Consider the following 21,753-nt stretch of genomic DNA (forward strand, 5'->3'; position numbering starts at 1 on the left):
CTCATTCAATTAGAGATTGGAGTAGCTTGTGCCCTTTTTAATACTCGAAAATGATTGGAAGGCAACTAACACCCCTTCCACGCCCATCATTTCCCGAAACACATACAATCAAAATTTTGAGATAGCCATTTTGTTTAACGTAGTTGAAAGCTCTGGAAATTAGGTCTTAGAGGATGACAACCACCCTCACAGCCCTTAGGGTAAGGGTTGTAATTTATGCCCTGGGGATATATAAGGTGTTTATATAAGGTGTTGTCGTAGAAACTCAAAAAGGGCTCATTAGTTTGGAAATCGAATAGACTAGTCCCCTTTTTAAGAATCGAAAGTGATTGGAAGGCTTGACATTTTTATAGTAGAGATCGATGTGGGTATAATGTATCATTTTTTTGTTGTCGTTTTTGTTTAGACCAGCGCACTTCGTATCGAAGGAGTTGTCGTAGGAACTTCGAAAAGGGCTCATTCGATTGAAAGTAGAAAGGGCTGATGTCCTTTTTAATAGTCGAAAGTGATTGGAGGGAAACTAATCCCCCTACCACGCCCCCCCTCCAATTTGCATTTATTTTTAAAAAGAAAATGTTGCCATAAGATTAAATAAAAATGCACTGTGTTTATGCTAATTCCCAATAAGGCATCTCAGCAGTATCCCAAGAACGACTGAGGGTATTATGTTCAAACTTTCAGGGCTTCTTCTGCTCTTAAAATTTGACCAAATCAAAATAGCGTAACTGTATCCAAGCTATCAAAGAAAGTAAACAATTTTTTTTGCGAATTTTATCAAGTTTCCCATTTCAGGTCAACTAGAGGAGGTATGAAACTAAATTGAACCCTACTGTTTGTGTCCAGGTTTTTATAAGGGTCTATGTTGTTAAATTTTGCTTAAAATTGTTTTCCAGCATACAAATAGCAGGCCAAACTATAAATTCTTAAAAAAAACGAAAAGATTTAAAGTATGATTTTCTTTTTCCCTGAAAAGACTATGTCAATATAAAAGGAACAGAAATTAATTAAAAAAACTGTTTCCAAAAAATAAGTTTTTTCAAAGAAAAGTAAATAACTCCATTAACCCAAAAATGACCAAAATTAAAATCAACCGATCTATCAAATGTAAGACGATCGATAATCAGCATTGATAAATAAATGAACCTAGACATGAGCAGAATGTACAATAACTAATCGATCAAACTCAAAACGATCGGACATTAGCATGATCATAATTCATAACCCCTATGATATCCGAAGGTCAGGGCAAAACTTACACTTTACTGAAAAAAATACAAATGGATGTGCATTGTAAGTTTAGTATACATTTACTGATATTTACCAATAAAAGTGTTAATTTTATTTGATTTATTAAAGTTATAAAAGTAAAAACATTTATATTCTTTCAGTAAAGTGCAAATTGTGTTCTGGCCTTGGGAAGGCACAGGGGTTTTGAGCCCAACTTATGTTAATTTTTGCTCGTTTTGAGTTTGACTCAGTTATTTATTGTTATTTTTGTTCGTTTTGGGTTTCATTTGTTTATCGATGCTGATTTGCGCTAGTTTCCCGCTTGGTAGATTATCTAGAGCTAGTATAGAAATATATCTATAGAAATGAATTACATTTTTTTTGCACAAGTAGCAGAGCACACTGAAGTTGAAGTAGCCTTAAACTTTGACTTGAAACGTTATAACTTGACCACATCTTTCAGAAAAGAATTTTGGAGGGTTATTTCGTGTTGACAAGAAAAGAGGGTAAAGGTGCAGTTTAGTTCCTCCTGTAGTGTAGGGCTCAAGAGCCCTATGGTGAAGGTGCAGGTTTGTTCTCCCTTATAAAACAACTTATTACAGCAGATACAAAGAAGAAGCCCATTTGCGGCATTCTGTGGGACCCCAAGGTCCAATACTAGTATCAGATCCCGCGAGTGGCAGTTTACCCTCGGCAAGTTCTGGCTGTACCGGCCACATGTGCCCCAGCTAAACTGGTTTTTAGCATGACAGGACTGATAGTGACTGCAAAAAGATCAATGGCTCCAGGCAGAGTGAACAAACTCACTTTTGTTACATCAATTGTAACTGAAGTGATGTAACCGCTGATTTAAATATGTTGGTGTTGTTAAGCCATGGTATCTGATTTTTATACAGTTTTTTTTCGATGTTTTTATTTGTTTTTTTTTTTTTCACTTCCTTTTCGTATGTATTTTATGAACAGGAAATTTTTTACCTTTAAAATTTTAAAGTTTTAACCACATTAGACCAAGTCATTAACAAGAAGAAAATGACTAAACACGGGATTTTATAGGAACAATGCGATGTTAAACATAAACACAACATAGGTTTCCCTGGGTCTAGTGGCTAAAAATGAAAATTCTACTTGGTCTGATCGACGGTGAACATAAACACTTTCCGCACAGCCCAAAAAATTCCTGTTTTGTCATATTGTTCTTGTATGTTTTTAGCCAACCATTTAAATATCCGTACTAAAATCGAAGTTGAACGTGCTTGGTGAAGTGGAATTTTTATTATTATTTTTAATCAGAAAAATCGGCGCGCCGTGGCGCACCGCCGGGCTAAAATTGGCGGTGCGCCGCCAAAAAAATTTCTGAATCACACATTCGCCGCCGTCATTTCGGTGTGGCGCCGCTTCGGGGACTAATTTCTACTTGTTATTTTCAGACCAAGTTTTCCTCTATTAGTCATCTAAGACTTTCGAGAATGTTGAAAATAAGCAAGAAACTTTGAAATTTAGTGTTAAGTTTAGTGTTAAATTTGCCGCAAAAAAAGAAACAAAAAGGGAACGATGAATTTTTAATGTGTTTTAGAATATAAAAAGGTAAATAGTGCTACTCACTATTTTCAGGTAAACTTTTCCCCTATTAGTGATTAAAGACGGAAAAGAATTCTAAAAATCGGCAAGAAACTTTTGAAAATAGTTTTAAGGACTGTATTTTTCCTTTGCATATGAGGAAGGGGGGTTACGTGTTTCGCTTCCCCTCGAAATTTTCCCCCTTTTTAGGGAAAATCTCAGGGTAAAATCTGCCACTTTAAAAAAGTAAATTTTAGCAAAAGAAAAGGAATTAGTTGATTTTAAAAAACCTGAGTTTCTTTCTAAATAGAAACTACATGGGTGCATTATTGGCATTAAAATTTACCGCAAATTTTTCCCAATTTTGGGAGAAAGGATACCGCAAAAATACCGCTTTTACCTGACCAGCACCGCTTTATGATGCCCGTATAGTGGCAACACTGGTTTTAGTATTCTATTCCGTAAATTTTCAAAAGTTATCCGTGTGACTAAGGTAGGAGAGTCAATAGAAACTCACACATCCCGAGAGTGAAGAGGTATGGGCTATATAATAATTTTTTCTTCAAAATATTGGGGGGGGGGGGCAATTTACCCTCTTGCAATCACTAAAAAACACCACTGCTAATGGGCAAATATATAGCCCAAATTATTCATTTTCAATGCATTCTGTCAACCATACTAACTTGTTTTTCCAGTTTTTGTTTCATCACAGTTGGTTCAATTTACAGGTACATGGGTTGAAACAACTGAGATACATTGGTAGAATAGATAAGAAATGCATAATTTGGGCTATATATTTGCAAAACAGGGGGATTAGGGGTAAAGTATTGCAGGGCTGCATGCAAAATGTGTTAGGCTATCTTTGATTGTTCTGCATAGGTAAAATTCTACTTTAGCTACTTTTGGCTATCTTGGAAAGGGGTTAAGTTAGGAAAATAAAACTTTCAAGGATGGGTCTACAGGCTAAATTTTGTCTTGGGAAGGTATTTTGAAATACCTATCTTGGCATAAATTTAGAATTCTGTCACACGATAAGGAGACATGTTAAGAAAATAATTCTTACTTTATAATATGTATAATGATCCTAGTTCTTATATTAGCCTATCCAAGGGGAGAACCTTTATCAACAAGTCTTTCCTTTAAAAATGCTCCTTTTTCCAGCTTAAGAGAAAAAGTTTCCTAAAATCACAGTGTTGAGATTCAATGCCTAAGTCTTTTGAAATTGCCGCCAAATAAATTGTTTTATAGGCTAGATAGTGTTCATGCTGGTCTTTTTAATACTTTTTTTTTTCAAGAGCAGTGGCTCAAATACAAAATATTAATATCAGTGGCAAAAATAAAAATGTTGCTATAAATATACATATACATAGGCTACAGAGTATATACCCCCACACCCCTAATGTGCAAATATATACCAAAAATTGTATTCTGAACCTAAATATAACCAAATGAACTGTACCCCAACCCCTAAATATATCCAAATCAGGGTATATATTTGCAAAATCAGAGGGGTTGGGGTATATACTCTGTATGTATATATTTACAGCAATATTATTATTTTTTAATGTTTTTTTTTTTTTTAATGAACACTGGCAAAAATACAAAATATGCACGGAATTGAAAAGAAATGAAGTAATATAAAAATTACCTTTTTTGATTCTAGGATGATCTAGCAGTTGCACAATCAGAGAGAATTAAAGACATGATCAATTTATAATGATCAGATGATAAAGATGATTAAATTATAATTTGACACTTGATTTGGCATATGATTAAATAGTGACACTTGTGATGAAAAATTTGATTATTATTGGCTGGTGCCTTCAATATTAGATGTTCAATATTTAGTGTGTGCACCCCAGTCACAGGGTCCACAAAATTCAATGAATGGTTGACAGCTAGGTGTTGAAAACCTTGCATGCCTAATCTATTGTATGAGCTCCAGCAATCAGAAATTATAGTTGTTCCTGAATGTATCCACTCTTTTATAATTTCTAGTAGAGTATTGGCAGTTTGGTCAGGAATGGGAACAACAAAAAAATTTGCAGTGTCTCTTTCAATGCCTCCAAACTCCCACTGTCATTCAATATAGTGTCCCCTATTGTATTTCCTTTTCCCTATCTTTGCTTCATCTATTTTGACTATTTTTCCTGGACCACCCAATATACAACTGTGTTTGTCAATAAAATCAAGGCACATTTAGCAACAAAAACTTTGCCAATCAACAGCAGTTGCTGATGATATGCCAATTTTATCAACCATAAATTGCTGAATATGAGCTCCTCTATCTAAATTGCAAAAAAATCAGCATAATCTCTGCTTTTTGTTGATACAATATGTTTGCATTTTTGCACCTAGTCCCTTTATTAATACTTTGACTAAAAGTGCACTTGTTTTTAATAAGTTTGTGTCCACGTCACTCTGTTCTTGTTTTATTACATTGGAATCCATTTTGTGATTCATCAAAATAGCATTCACTTGAACCATGAGGGCAAAACATTTTTGTTGGCAAAACATTATGATTTATAAATAATTGCTGTACATCACCTTGACCTTGATGGTGCAGTCTAAAAGACATAATTTTATTCTCACATAAGACACATAAATTTCTTGTTAATGGCATGATTTCAAACAGAATTCATAATTTCAATATACCACTGTCTTTTCTTTAAACACATGCTATGTCACATGTGCTAATGCTATCTATAAAACAACTTATTTGGCAGCAATTTATAGTGACAATTTCAAAAGACTTAAGCATTGAATCTCAATACAGTGATTTTAGGAAACTTTTTCTCTTAAGCTGAAAAAAGAAGGATTTTTAGAGGAAAGACTTGATGATAAAGGTTCTCCCCTTGGATAATATCAGAACTAGGATCATTATACATATTTTAAAGTAAGAATTGTTTTCTTAACATGTCTCCTTATCAGGTGCCAGAATTCTAAATTTTTACCCCTACCTCCACTCATTCTCCCTCTGGAGGGTCCTGAAATTTGCCTACATGATAGGTCTATACCTTGACAAATTTTGACAAAACAATATTTTACCATAATTTTCAGTTATCAGTTTCTTTTTCTCCGACTTTAGTTCTGAAAATGCAATTCCTGTTATTTGAATATGATTTTAAGCCATTGGCCTATCAATGTTTTTTTTTTTTTCAAAATTTAGGAATGTATTTGCATATCTTTAAAACCTTATAAATTGGGATTGAGCAAAGTTGTGAAGCTGAAAACAATTTTTTTGTACTTCATTTAAGCAGAAGATTCATTTTGTAAGGTTTCACTTTTATAACACACAAATTTTTAAAGGTCATCAGAGGTCATGACCCTCTACAGGGAAAAGGAGTGGAGTTAGGTACTTCAAAATACCTCCCCAGGACATACTTTAGCCTGTAGACATATCCCTGAGAGTTTCATTTTGCTAACCTAACCCCTTTATGAGATAGCCAAAAGTAGCTAAAGTAGAATTTTACCACCTGCATATTATGAATTAAGAATTTTTTTTCTTAAGATAGGAAATAACTTGGGTGTCAGGTGTAAATTATAGCAAGGCTGCATGCAAAATGTGTTAACTATGATTATTCAGTAAATTTTAAGCAGTTCATATTATTGACTTACAAATAAAGTAAACATAATACTTGATGTCTTTTTTATGCTCTTTAAATATAACAATCATTTTTGTTGGAAATGAATATTGCCCCCACCCCTACATATACCAATTCAGAGTATATATTTGCACATTAGGGAGGCAGGGGTAAAGTTTTCTCTGATGCAAATGAGAGATAAGTTTGAACTTTACCCCCACCTCCCTAATGTGCAAATATATACCCTGAACTGGTATATATAGGGGCGGGGGTAAAATTCAATTCCAATAAAATGATTATTATATTTGTAAAGAGGATACAAAGGCATCAAGTTGAATGTTGACTTTATTTGTAAGTCAATAATATGAACTGCCAAAAATTTACCAATTATTCTGCATATTATGAAGTAAGAATTGTTTTTTTAACATGTTTCCTTCTCTTCATTTAGTTCATGAGGCAAATACTAGTATCAATACAAAATTGGGTCTATTGATAAGGAATCACTATAAAATTCTGAAGTGCTTTTAAAAAATTATAAAGAACCTACTAATATCATTCTCTAAAGTGCTTCACTAGACCTATACTTCACCCCTAACCAGGGGCGTCCCGAGGGGGGGGGGGAGCATGGCGGGCGCGCTGCCCCCCCCCCCCCCAACTGTGTTGGAATTTGGTAAAATATTTGCCTAAGGCAAAAAATTTTTCAGACTTTTTACAAAATCAGCCGAAAGTTAGCAAAATTCTTGATTTCTGCAAAAAATCTGGCATAAATCAGGTAGCAATTTGGTAAAATTTAGCAAAATTGGCTGAAATTTAGCAAAATTCTTGATTTTTGCAGAAATTTCAGCGTAAATCAGGTAGCAATTCAGTTAAATTTACAAAGATTGCCTCCCCCCCCCCCCAATAAAATGAGCCTCAGGACGCCCCTGCAACTGCCAAATATACAGCCCAAATTATATGCTTTCCATGTCTTTATAACCAGAATTTCACCCTGAATTTAGATATGACATTTGTTTTGGTAAATTTCTAGGTGACACTATAATTTATCTAGGATGAAAGTAAAAGCATCATTTGATGCCTTTTTTTATGCTCTTTCATAATTCAATAATTGCTTCTGTTGCTAATTGTATCTTCAGCCCTTGTCCCAAAGGTATGTTATATGAATTATGAAAGAGCATAAAAAAAATCAAATGATGTTTTCACTTTCATTCTAGCTAAATTATATGGCCCACTGCAAATTTACCACGAACTTGAGTCTCCTCCCCCCTCACCTCCCTAATGTGCAAATACATTCCCTGAATTAGAATATATCCTGCATTGTCAACAGTAAAGTTTTGAATTGCAAAATTCAGTACTATTTTTGTCAGCAGCATTAGAAAAATTTGGAACAGTAGGAAAACAGTTTGAATTGGAAATCAAATATTTTGCAGGTTAGGTTATAACTTCTTTGAGGGTCTACAAAAATGAAATACCTTTGGGAACCCTTTAAGGGCTCAATGCAATTTGCAACAGAAGCAATTATTGTATTATGAAATAGCATAAAAAAGGCATCAAATGATGTTTTCACTTTCATCCTGGCTAAATTATAGGGCCACCTGGAAATTTACCTTTGTCTCTATTGCAAATTCAATTTTCAGCCCTTTACAGACCCTCAAAGATAATACATTTTTTCTTGTTTTGTATGCAGCTGTGTTTGCATCAATCTTGTTAAAACTGGTTTACCTGTAAATTGAATTGATGGTATTCTGGTATTATTTAAATAATACTGGGAACTCCAGCTCTCTCTCCATGAAAAATTCTGGTACTTCTGTACTATACACCACTCACTCAAGTCTACAATGTGTAAAACTTTTACATTAAATGTCTTGACATTTTACATTAAAATCACAAGGCTGACATTTATTATAAGAATTGAAAAAAGCTTATTTTCTGTATTTTGGGTGCAAAGTTGGTGACCTAGATGAAATATGGGCTCCTCACATGTACTGTGTAAGTTGTAAAGTGGCTCTTGTTTAGTGGATGAAAGGCAATGTTTAGTGGATGTTTGGCAGAAACCTTCAAACAATTTTGATGACTGCTACTTCTGATATGGGAGGAATGCAAGCAAAACTTTCTCTCTAGACACCCTTTGTGTCTTAAACTCACAGTTGTGTACTATCCTGAAACTGCTAAGAACAGGAAAGACCTGATACATAATCTACAAATGATTATTGACAATGTGTGCTGTCAGTACTCTGCTCCTGTGGTTGCAGCAGGTTGTGGAAATTCCCACCCACCAGAGTGGTAATACACTGGATTTCATACTTATCTCACTCCCTGTTCCCTTGGTCCACTTCAAAGCTCCAACCGTTTCATCATTCTGTGGCAAGCTAAGACTACTTTCCCCAGACAAAAGAAGAAGAAGTTTACCCTTTTTAATAGTCAAAAGTGATTGGAGGGCAACTAGCCCCCCTAAGCCCATAATTCCCCTAAACACATCTAATCCAAATTTTGAGGTAGCCATTTTTTTTTCAGCGTAGTTGATTTCCAGATAGTCGAAAGTGATTGGAGGACAACTAGCCCCCCTAAGCCCATCATTCCCCTAAACACATCTAATCCAAATTTTGAGGTAGCCATTTTTTTTCAGCGTAGTCGATTTCCAGATAGAAAATATGTTTTTGAGGAGAACACTCCCCCAAAACCCTCAGGGCAAGGTTTTTAAGCTATGCCCTGTTGTGGTCAATGAGAGACATTTGTTTAAATCAGTTTATTGAAGCCAACCGACCTGCAACACAAAACAACAAGCGTAAGCACATAGCAAGCAATACAATGAGAGCATTACAGGCGGCACAAGAATATAATAAAAAAGGTAATCAAACAAAAAATTCATTAAAATACAAAATAAATAAAAAAAAAATAACAAAACAAAAAAAAAAAAAACTTATGAAGCAACAAAATAACAAGCGTACAAAACAAAATTTCCATTTAGGTATTAAAATATCGAAAATTTGTCTTGGTTTTCTGGGCCTTCCATATCTTGACCTTCTGGGCCCAAAGAGAGGCCCGTTTGTATTAAAATTCCTATGATTGTTAACTGGAACTGGGTTTGGAGTTGCAAACGGTGTGTCTGGAACATAAGCATTTTCGTCAACTCTAAACCGTGATGGAGTAGCAATAGTCGGACTGGTATCGTCTAGTTTTTCAGGGGACTCAGTACCCTCAAGTAATGGACCCGGCGCAATGGACTGGCTCTCATCTGAGTCTACAAGTTCGTGTGGAATGTTAATTTTGGTTTCCCCCGGCGCAGTGAATCTAGGCTTCAAATGCTCGCGATTTTGTCTGTAAGTATTTCCATTTTACGTTTGTACTAGATGAGATCTTGGATCTGGCATTGACAGAACTATCCCTTTCTTCCACTGCTTATCTTCTTTTGCCAGTTTCATCCAAACTGTTTTATTTGGACTCAGCAAAGCTAAGTCTTTCGCATGCCAGTCATAGTAGGTTTTCTGCCTACACTGGTTTCTTTCATGAACCCTAATGATCTCTTTTCTAGGTATTACCTTGGGACGCGGCTGGGTAGTTGTTAGAATCGACCTTGGAGTCCTGCTCATGAGCAGTTGAGCCGGTGATGCAGATCCACTGGTTGAAGTACTCCTCTACTCAAGAAGACCAAGATGAGGATCCAAATCGGAGTCGACTGCTTTCTGCATGATTCTTTTTGCAGTGTCTACTGCCTTTTCTTTATGTCTATTCGATATTGGGAAGTTTAGGCTTGATGTACAGAGCTGGACGTCGTACAGTTGCAGAAAACTAAGGAACTCACTGGATGAGAACTGCGTCCCATTTTTTGACCAAATCTTCAACGGTATGCCATATCTAGCAAAATGTGACTTGAGTTTGGTGATGATATCCAACATAGTTGTGCAGTTCAACTTGTCAATCTCGATGAACCGGCTATAGTAGTCACTGGTAATGAGGTAGTTTCTGCCCTCCAATTGACAAAAGTGTACACCGATAGCTTCCCATGGGCCTTGGGGTAGTGGAGTAGAAAGCAAAGACTCTCTGGGGTTGTTTGGTGCATATTTCCCACACGATTCGCAGCTCTTTACAAACTCTTCTATTTCATGGTTCATTCCAGGCCAGAAAACGTTTGCGCTCTCTGTTTGGTTTTTTCCCTGCCCAGGTGGGATGCATGCAGATGCTGGAGAATGTTTGGCTGGATGGCTAAAGGAATGACAATTCGGTCAGACTTCAAGATGATGCCATCAACAACTGCTAACTCTTCTCTGAAATTCCAGTATGGGATAACAAGTCTTGGACAAGACTTTCTGAAAACAGGCCACCCTTCCTGGATCACTTTGATGAGGGTTTGCATGACTGGATCTCGCTGATTTTCCTTTCGGATTTGCTCCATTTTTGTATCACTAACAGGCATGTGCTTAACAAACGAGTTTACATGAAATTCAATCTCATTTTGAAAATCGTCGTTTTCTTCAGATGTGTGCAGTCTTGACAGGGCATCATCTACTGGGATATTTTTGTCTCTAATGTAGTGAACCTCCAAATCGTACGGCTGTATCTGAAGCGTGATCCTTTGCAGCCTTGGTGGTGCCCGAGACAAAGGCTTTGATAGAGTGGTTTCCAATGGCTTGTGATCTGTGTACAGCTTGACTTTTTGGCCATAAATGTATTGGTGAAATTTCCGACAGCCTAACATGACTGCATACAGCTCCTTCTCGATCTGTGAGTAGCGCTGTTCTGTCTCATTCAATGCTTTTGAGGCAAATGCTACAATCTGTCCGTGAGTTAAAAGCTCTGCCCCGAGGCCATGTTTTGACACATCTGTTTTCAACTCTACTTCCTTACTTTGAGCATCGAATGCAGCTAGGTTCTGACAAATAGAAACCTTGATCTTCTCCATCTCTGATTTGTGAACATCTGTCCACTGGAATGTATCCTGCTTTCCTAACTCTCTTAATGAGTGGTACAAAGTCGAGAGATTTGGAATGTAACGAGATAGGAAATTGACCATTCCTAAAAACGTCATGAGTTCCTCCTGGCTTGTAGCACATGGCATTTCCTTTATAGCCTGAACCTTCCTTGGATCCGGCTTTATGCCTTCAGCTGTGATGACGTGGCCAAAATAAGGGATACTGTGAGCATCAAATATACATTTCTCCGGGTTGAATTTCACTCCTTCCTTTCTGGCCCTCTCAAGCACGCATAAAAGGTTTCTATCATGCTCGTCATCTTTACCAGATACTATTATGTCATCCACAATCACACCCAGACCTTCTAGATTGTTGAACGTTTCCTCCATTTTCTGTTGGAATATGTCCTGAGCACACACAATCCCAAAAGGGATTCTCATGTATCGATATCTTCCAAAGGGTGTATTGAAAGTAGTCATCAATGATAATGGTTCTGACAGTTTGAGCATCCAAGAGCTAGACTTGGCATCTAGCTTAGTAAGCGTGTTATAACCTTGAAGCCGTACAGCTATGTCTTCAAACGTTGGCATGGGGTAACAAGGTTATTGTATAGCATTATTTAGATCCCTTGGATCTAAACACTAACGCAGAGACCCATCTTGTTTTTCAACGGTGACAATTGAGTTTACCCACTCAGTAGGAGTTGTAACTTTCTGTATAATACCCTGTTTTTCCAGCTGGTCTATCTCTCTTTTTAGCTTGTCATGAAGGGCAAATGGTATACGTCTCACTGGATGTACAGTTGGCACAGCATCTGGCTTCAGATGTATGGTGCACTCACCTTGCAGTTCGCCTATGCTAGTGAAGACGTCAGCAAAGTCTTTTTTTACCTTCTGGATGAACAGCGTTTCCTGATTTTGCTCAACAATTCCTGCCACTTTCACAAGACCCATGTCGATGCATGCTTCATAGCCAAGTATTGGCATGGCTTTGGTTTTTACAACAAAGAATTCATATCTACCTGTGGTAGCCTTGTTGTATGTGCATGACAGCATACATATCCCGAGTACTGGGATTCTCGTACCTCCGTATGCAACAAGAATCTGCTTGGTCTCTTTCAATTCAGGTCTAGGGACAATTTTCTGAAACAGATCAACTGGAATGACATTGGCTTCTGCTCCAGTATCGATTTTGAACTTAATCTTCGATTCCTGTTTGTTCACGATGATTTCTGCAGTCGGTTGGCTTCCTTTTATATTTCCAACGTATGCCACACAGAGTGTATTGATGAATACTTGGTCAATCTGAGATGTATTTACACTTTGAACAGCATTCACTGGTTTGCTTCTGCAAACTCTGGCAAAGTGATTTTAGCGTCCACAACTTGAACAAATTTTTCATTTTGCTTGGCACCTGTGATTTGGTTTATATTGCCCTCCACAGAAGTACTACTGCTTAGGCTGTGAAGCATATTCTGACTGGTGTTGCTTCCTTTTATGTAGACTATCGATCTCCTGTTTGATATTCACATCTTTTGAAACATCTGCCATTGTTGAGAGCTGTGCGTGGGTTGTCTCATGGGCTCTAGCGATTTCTATGGGTTTTGAAAGTACTAATGTACCACCTTTTGACAAAATTTTCTCCCAAATTTTTGGCGATAAGATTCCACAAACAATACTGTCGCTCACCATATCATTAATCGTTGTTACTGGGTAATCACAATCCTTAACAAACATGTGTATGGCTGTTATATACTGTTCCACTGATTCATGCACACTTTGGTCTCGTTTGTGAAACTTGTACCGAGCAAAGACTGGGTTGACAGATGGTGAAATATGTTCCTTGAACTTTTCTAGGTAGCAAGCAATTTTATCTGTCTCTTCTGCCGGGAATATCCAAGTACTGTATACGTCTTGACCTTTTTCACCGAGCCACAGAAGTAGATATGCACACTGTTGCTTTTCAGTTTTTCCACTTAAAGGGCCTGTGAACATTAGCTGCACATGTTGTTCAAATTTTTTCCATGACTCATGACTGGCTGCTTCCCAGTTAAAATGTGGTGAAGGCGTAGAGTTGTCCATCTTGACTATTTTTCTGACACCATGTTGTGGTCAATGAGAGACATTTGTTTAAATCAGTTTATTGAAGCCAACCGACCTGCAACACAAAACAACAAGCGTAAGCACATAGCAAACAATACAATGAGAGCATTACAGGCAGCACAAGCATATCATAACAAAGGTAAGCATACAACATGCCCTACTGGCATATAAGGTTTTTTTATAGAAGGCGTTGTCATAGAAACTTCTAAAAAGGGTCATTTGATTGAAAATTCAAAGGGCTAGTGCCCTTTTTAATAGTCGAAAGTGATTGGAGGGCAACTAACCCCCCTTTTACGCCCTTCATCTCCCCAAACACATCCAATCAAAATTTTGAGATAGCCATTTTGTTCAGCATAGTTGATTTCCAGACTGAAAACATGTTTTTGAGGAGGATACTCCCCCACAACCCTCGGGGCATGGGTCTTAAGTTATACCCTGGGGGTATATAAGGTTTTATAGAAGGCGTTGTCTTAGAAACTTCAAAAAAAGGCTCATTCTATCGGAAATTCAAAGGACTAGTGCCCTTTTTAATAGTCGAAAGTTATTGGAGGGCAACTAGCCCCCCCCCCACGCCCATCATTTCCCCAAACACATCCAAGCAAAATTTTGAGATAGCCGTTTTGTTCAGCATAGTTGATTTCCAGACTGAAAATATGTTTTTGAGGAGGATACTCCCCCACAACCCACGGGGCATGGGTTTTAAGTTATACCCTGGGGGTATATAAGGTTTTATAGAAGGCGTTGTCATAGAAACTTCAAAAAAAGGCTCATTCGATATGAAATTCAAAGGACTAGTGCCCTTTTTAATAGTCGAAAGTTATTGGAGGGCAACTAGCCCCCCCCCCACGCCCATCATTTCCCCAAACACATCCAATCAAAATTTTAAGATAGCCATTTTGTTCAGCATAGTTGATTTCCAGATAGAAAATATGTTTTTGAGGAGGACAATCCCCACAACCCTTGGGGTAAGGGTTTTAAGTTATGCCCTGAGGGCATATAAGGTTTTTAAAGAAGGCGTTGTTGTAGAAACTATAAAACAGGCTCATTCGATTGGAACTTAGAAGGGCTAGTACACTTTTCAATAGTCAAAAGTGATTGGAGGGCAACTAGCCCCCCCTCCCACGCCCATCATTACCCCAAACCAATCCAATCAAAATTTTGAGATAGCCGTTTTGTTCAGCGTAGTTGATTTACAGATAGAAAATATGTTTTTGAGGAGGACACTCCCCCACAACCCTCAGGGCAAGGGTTCTAAGTTATGCCCTGTGGGCATATAAGGTTTTTATAAAAGGGGTCTTCGTATAAACTTCAAAAGGGGCTCATTCGATTGGAAATTGAGAGTTCTGGTGCCCTTTTTAATAGTCGAAAGTGATTGGAGGGCAACTAGCCCCCCCTCCCACGCCCATCATTCCCCTAAACACATCCTATCAAAATTTTGAGATAGCCATTTTGTTCAGCGTAGTTGATCCGGTTGAATCTCAGCCGGATCAATCTCAACCGGATTCAACTTAGGCTCAATTTTCAAATAAACTGTTTCAAATAAGCTGTTTCAACTGATCCGGGTGAATCAGGACTCATTCGAAGCAGAATTCGACCTGTTAGGGCCTTTTGATATTTCCAGACCGAAAAAATTACCCCCGAATTTACATTTACGAAAAACCTCGTTTTCCTATAAGAGCCTAATGTTAAATTTTCCCACCACAGCCCCCTTTAACGTTGTCTTATCGGGCTGAAATTTAGAGGATAAGCTTTCCTGGGGCCTGGAAGCTTATCCTCGAAATTTCAGCTCAATCTGATCACTCCTTCCCTGTTTTCCAAAAATAAAATATCAAATTTTGTGGGGATTTGCTTGGGTCAAAAATAGATCCCACATACTAAAAATACAATTACAATTGTGTGTCTTTAATACAGCGATCAATACCCTTGAATGTTAGGTGGAAGACTCGGGTTTGATTCCCCGTCAGAAGAAATTTTTTATATACTGAATTTAAATTTAAAAAAAGAAACTCAGTTTCTTTTTTAAATTATTTGAAAAAAATTACGTTTTCTAAAGAGTTAAAGAGGCTGAGTTACAAGGTCGACCCTTAAAACACCCTGTCGAGAAAGAAAAGAATAATACACAATCATCTAACAGTTAGTCAAGCAATAATAAGTAATAAACTGTACAAAACCGTGCAGAAATTATTTGAAAAAAACTACTTTTTCTACAGAGTTAAAGAGGCTGAGTCACAAGTTCGAACCTTAAAACTTACAGGGACTAGAAGGTACAGTTGGGGGGCTGCCGCCCCCCAAACCCCTCGCTTTTGCAGCCTTTAAATAAAAAAAAAATTTTTAAACTGGAAGTAAGGAGCAACATTAAAACTTAAAACGAACAGAAATTATTCCGTATATGAAAGGGGTTGTGCCCTCTTCAACACCTCGCTCTTTACGCTAAAGTTTGACTTTCTCAAAACTCTTTTTTTTAAACAATAAAAACTTTAGCGTTAAGAGCGAGGCGTTGAGGACGATCCCTTCAAGGAATTGAAAATCCCTTCGAGGAACATTCTGTTCCTGTCAGATTCTCTTTCTTCAATCCATCTTCTTAGCCAAATAAATTATTATGCTAATGACCTTGACCTGAAAGGGATACGTCAAAAAATCAGTTATCTATTTTCAACTGGATATTCTAATGCATTTCTTCATATTAAGAAATCAAATCAGCCATAAAAAAATCAAATACAATGAAATGGCAGATAATTTTGTAAATAAGGTAGCGGATATCCCTCCCCCAAGAAATATAAGGACCATGAATTTCAGAGAGGTTGTTAGAGCCCGAACAAAAATTATTTACCAACGTTTTGTGCATCCTACTTTCAAATCTAAGGACTTTAATATGATCTACTATAAACTAAAAGCTGGAACTACTTTACTTAATGCTGATCTTTTAAAATGAGGAATCCACCACACACCCCTATGCAGAAATTGCCATCAGACTTCAGAAAATGCACAACATGTTCTCTTCGAATGCAACCCAAGGGATCAAGATTCAAGGAGACTGAGGAATTACTGTCATCAATTGAAGATCCCCATATTGTTTGATGCTCTTATTAATTGCTCTCTTTCACATAATTTGGAAGCCACAATCTATAGATTGATGATTATGATCCTAAAAAGACGCCATTAGTACTAGCAGCACGCTGATTGTAATCAACTAGCAGATATTCTTTGGAATATGGCTAGAATAATTCATAACCAGTGAATGTTTTCCTGGAATTTCATAGAGGTGGATGGACCTCCCACTGGATCCACAGACCTTGCAAAGCTATGATGAAGAAGAAGAAGATGAACACAGAAGGATATTCAAAGAAGCAAATACATAAAATTGTATATTCTAACATAGTATCTGCTCCCTAACATGTTCCTCATGGCTAAAGCTTATTAATTCCCTTTCCACCATTGAATTGGAAAGATATTGACATTTACAAGGTGAGTGACACTGAAGATACATCCAAAACCAATATAACTGAAGATGATAATTTTAACCCTAACTTTAGACATGGGACTTTGAGCAAACCATGTTTTGTTCTTCATTCTGAACCCAGTGATCCCAGTGGCGTGGTATCTAGGCCTTTCAAAACAAAAGGTAGAATTTTTTAGGTCTAGATTACAAGAGTGAAATGTTTTGGCAGGTCAAACAAGTATTACATATTTTCAAACAAGGAATGTGCTTTAATCAGAGTTTTATGGAACATAAGGTCCACTTTGTTTTGTTTTGATATAAACTGTTTATTGAAGGAACTGGATATTGAGTATGAACCATCAGAATAGTGCCTTTTCTTTTTTTTGAGATTCTTTGAAATATAGCTTAAAAGCTGTATTACTCCTTAATGGGAACAAGAAACCGTCTATACCAGTTGCTAATTCAGCTTTTATTAAAGAAACTTTTACAGACGTGGTAGCTATTCTAAATGCAATTATGTATAGAAAATTAAATTGGTAAATTTGTGGTGATTTATAGACCATAGCAATATTAATGCAACTTCAAGTTTGGTTTAACAAATATTATTGCTTTTTATGTTTTGGGATAGCTGTGCAACAAAATATCATTTTATAAAAAAAAGAATGGCCAAACATAACATCTTCTCAGCTTGGAACAAGCAATATTAAGTATAGCCTACTCCCCTTATTGAATGGGGGAAAGTTCTTGCTCCACTTCAGATTAAATTAGGACTTACGAAAATTTTGTGAGGGCTATTGACAAAGAAAGTGAAGGATTTGAGTATTTAAAACGACTTTTTCCACAAGTAAGTGAAGCTAAACTTAAAGAAGGAACTTTTATTTGACCTCAAGGGAGAAAAACAGGTTTAATTTAAATAAAGCAGTGACAATGAACCAAAAAAAACAACAGGACATTAATTAATAAAAATTCTAAATATTCACACCCAGGAGCCTTTATCAACAAGGAAAAAAGGAAAGGAAAAGAAAACAAGAATTAGTTAAGTCATCTAAAGAAAAGGGAACATATAGAGAAACAAGATTTTACACTGCATTGAAAAAGAAACTGACTTCTTTTCATTAATTGTTTGATTTTCTGATTTGTTTAAAATATGTATGTCATCTCAATTACAATAGCATTTCATGGGAAATTAATGAAGTTGATATAATTAAAAACAGTTTGTTTAAATTGCTTTTTCTGCTTCTTTCAATATAGTACTGGATTGCTGGTAAGGTAGTCATAACAAAAAACTGACTGTACTAAAGTTGTAATACTATATATTTTCTTTAATTCTTCACTGCAAAATTAGTTAAGGACAGCTAATTCCATTTTTGTTAGAAGAAAAAGAAAAAATTTTCAACTAGTTTAACTAATTAATAATTATTGATCCTGTCTGAAACTGTAATTGCTGTGATGAATAGGCTATTGAGTGTGATAGCTAATTTTCATGGACCAGAGATTTTCAAACCATGTTGTACAAGTTTGGTTACAGAAAGCTTTTCTGGTTTATTCGCTAGATTCCTTTCAGGTATTTTTTGTGGCATTTTCCAAAGACCAACTGAGTCAATCCAATCATCATTCTCATGTAGTCCCTATTTACTAAACCACAATTTTTTTTCAGACATAGTAAGGGTGCATCCAAACTATGGCTGTATTTAAGGGAACTGTACCAAAAGGAGCTGTTGTTCTAACTGAGGAGGAGGCGGCATCAAGACAGATAGCTCTGATTAAGGATTGGCAGCCAGTAAAAGAAGTGCAAGTATTTTATAATAGTTCTACATAAAAGTCTAAAGAAGCCTAATGAAAATATGAAATAGTCGAAAACCTTTCCCATGTGCAGGTGAAGGCTCTTGGCCATCAGCTCTCCCAAAGTTTTCTCGAATTTCTTGAGATTCTTATTGAAACTTTAAATTTTTTTAATTATTGCTCTTCAAAAATTACTGTATACAGGCCTAGGAAGGGGAAATATGAGTAATTCTAGCATATGGTGAAATTCTTTTGAAAAAGATATGGCTTACAAATGGCATAAAAGGTAATAATGAATGAACAATTATAAGGTAATAAATATGAATGAAAAAACGAATAGTTTGACCCTCTTCTCAGTGATTAGAGCTGGAAGTTTCTGCTTTTATTTTGGATTTGCTTGCCCCCATATTATTCTGCCGGGTGAATTTTTCTTGATTGTGCCAGTTTTGCTGGGGGAATTTTTCTGTTCTGTCAGGTGAATTTTTCTTAAGCTAAGTGATAAACTAAGTAAGGTATAAAAATAATGAGAAAATCAAAAGGTTCCGCCGGGGAATTTTACGATCGCATCGTCTTCGCTGTTATAGCTTATCTCGTGGCGTTAAGGACAGCACCGACTGGAATCGGGGGGAATAGACAAATGGGTGACCGCGCCACTCTCAATCTTGGAGAGAGAATAGAATACGTAACTATATAAATGTAACCTCTTTTCCTTGAGTTATCTCGAAATCAGATTCCTTAGGGAACGCAACCAATGAAGTACCTACGAATTAGTCATCTGCTGTGCGATTAGATACAGACATATAAATAAAACAAACACAAATAGAAAAGCAATAGTTTTATTGTGACTTAAATTCTAGGTGTACAACAGTGCTTCACTTCAACTGACGACAAATAGAGGCAGAGATAATAATGACCAAATCTCTACTATGACTGCATATTGATAATTCTGACAAATGAATGTCCAATAATAGTTCTGACAAACGAATACCCAATAATAGTTCTGACAAACGAATGCCCAATAATAGTTCTGACAAACGAATGACAAATAATAGTTCTGACAAACGAATGCCCAATAATAGTTCAGACAAACGAATGTCCAATAATAGTTCTGACAAACGAATGCCCAATAATAGTTCTGACAAACGAATGCCCAATAATACTTCTGACAAACGAATGCATCGAAAAACACTTTTCTTCACTATATCAAACTAGTCCTGATTCTGCGCCCTAAGAGCTATTTCACGATTGGCTCAACTCTTGTGAAGGGCCCGCTACCTTGTAATTGTTGTGAAGTTGTTGTGAAGTGTATTTATTGGTATTTTAGGGTTGTAGTCGTAGATGCCTTTATTCTCCCTTTATAGGGGAGATAAATTCTGGCCCTAAGGTAGTTTAACTTTGGTAGCGTGCCTTAGGCTATGACCGAACTAATGAGGCGTACCAACTGGGTATGTTTAAGGGGCTAAAGGTAGATTGTGGAGAGGTTGTCAAAATACAACACTTTTTTTTATTCAACATCTCATAATTACAGATATAGATATTCTAATGGGACTGGCTGTCCCAAGTAGATCACTAGTCTCAGAAACAAAAATAATATATAATAAGATACAGACACAATGATCCGACAAGATCCCAAGGTATTTCTAACGAGAAAATAAACGGGCAGAGGTTTCCCCTGCAAGTTAAAAAGTCTCCTATCAGTCTCAAAAATCTTGGTATATATATGAAAAACTAACCACGTCCTTCCGGTACATTGACGCATTTAGCCTGGAAATTGGTTATTGAGCAAGTTCCCTCCAAGCTTACACATTCCACGATTTGTATCTTTATCTTAAAAAGTGGTATTTTGAAACTTTGTTTTTGCATCTTAATATATTTTTACTCAATTAATAATTAACAAAATTAGAAAGTTTTACTACAATACTTCCCATTTAAAGAAGAATTGACCCAATTCTCAATATTTTACTTTTAAAACAACTTAATATTGTTTACAGCTATTATACTGCTATCTTTGGGTCATTATGTGCATATACCCTCAATGGGTTTCCTTGGGGTCATGTTTCTGGTCCAATATAGGCCATGTTCTTTTTTTTTGTCGAAGGATATCAATTTGAAATTCATCCTTGTTTCTCTTTTTCTCTGTCTCTAGGACTGAAAAATACTCTTTTTACCCTTCTTCATATGCAACTTCTGTTTTAACTTGACCCCAAGCGGCTTAAACATTATATTAGTGGTTTTGCTTAAATTACATTTATATTAGAAAAGTTTTATGAATTTTTTTGAGTTTAAATTTAATTCCCATTAATAATTTAATTTATCTGTGTGATGTGGTTAATATACCGTTTATTTTTCCTTTTAGAATTAACTTGGATAAATTACATATAACATTATTGATTTTTAAATTTTCATATATTTTTCCAGCACAAAGCATTTTCACATATTTTCATCCATTTGGGCTAGGTAGCACATTATCTAGGCCTAAATTAAGTTCTGATTTTATCTCACTTTTGATGAACTTGTAGCAAAGTCTTTAATACTGTTATAGTTTTCAAATATCAGTTGATCAAGTATGATTTGGTTTCTGATGGTATGAGATGATAGCATCAAGATATATTTTAAGTGGCTGCAAAATTTGTTACTCTCCAAAAATGTGTCAAAATATGATTGAAAGAAAAATGGATCCATAAGGATGCTACGAAAAATTTGATTTCCAAAAAAAATAGCTAAGGCTGTATCTAAAATAAATATTCACATTAGAATACATATACAGCATCAAATTTTACATACATATATAGTAGAAAGAAACACTCAATTTTGTAAAGTTTAATTCTTTTCATTACTTTTCTCTCTTTTAATTACTCCAAAAAATAATATCTCGCTTAAATCGAAACGTTATGTTTCTTGCTGGATCATTCTTTTCAAACTTAATACTTAGCGGACCATTTCGCAATAAAAATTATTTACACGTTGACTCGAAGTCGAACCTTTACGAATACATTAAATCACTAGTTAAAATTTAAAGTAAATTAAAACAGAGCATATATATACAAGCAATGTGTAATAACTTACACATTGCTGACCATTAATACTTAATACTTAGCGGACCATTTCACAATAAAAATTATTTATACGTTGACTCGAAGTCAAACCTTTACTTA

General features: G+C 36.1%; 1 protein-coding gene across 1 annotated transcript in view; it reads left to right on the forward strand.

Moving 5' to 3' along the window:
- The first annotated feature begins 3,218 nt into the window (after nucleotides 1-3,218).
- The window catches only part of LOC148941498 (transmembrane protein 126), a 43,763-nt gene continuing 25,228 nt past the window's right edge, over nucleotides 3,219-21,753 (forward strand). Inside the window, exons 1-2 of the mRNA XM_089104279.1 lie at nucleotides 3,219-3,320; nucleotides 18,474-18,607. Of these exons, the coding sequence (XP_088960405.1) occupies nucleotides 18,498-18,607 (110 nt within the window). The 5' untranslated portion in view covers nucleotides 3,219-3,320; nucleotides 18,474-18,497. The remainder of the gene's footprint in view (nucleotides 3,321-18,473; nucleotides 18,608-21,753) is intronic.

The sequence above is a fragment of the Artemia sp. Qi Xiang Cuo genome, chromosome 18, assembly GCF_049724085.1.
Source record: "Artemia sp. Qi Xiang Cuo chromosome 18, ASM4972408v1, whole genome shotgun sequence".
Classification (NCBI taxonomy): domain Eukaryota; kingdom Metazoa; phylum Arthropoda; class Branchiopoda; order Anostraca; family Artemiidae; genus Artemia; species Artemia sp. Qi Xiang Cuo.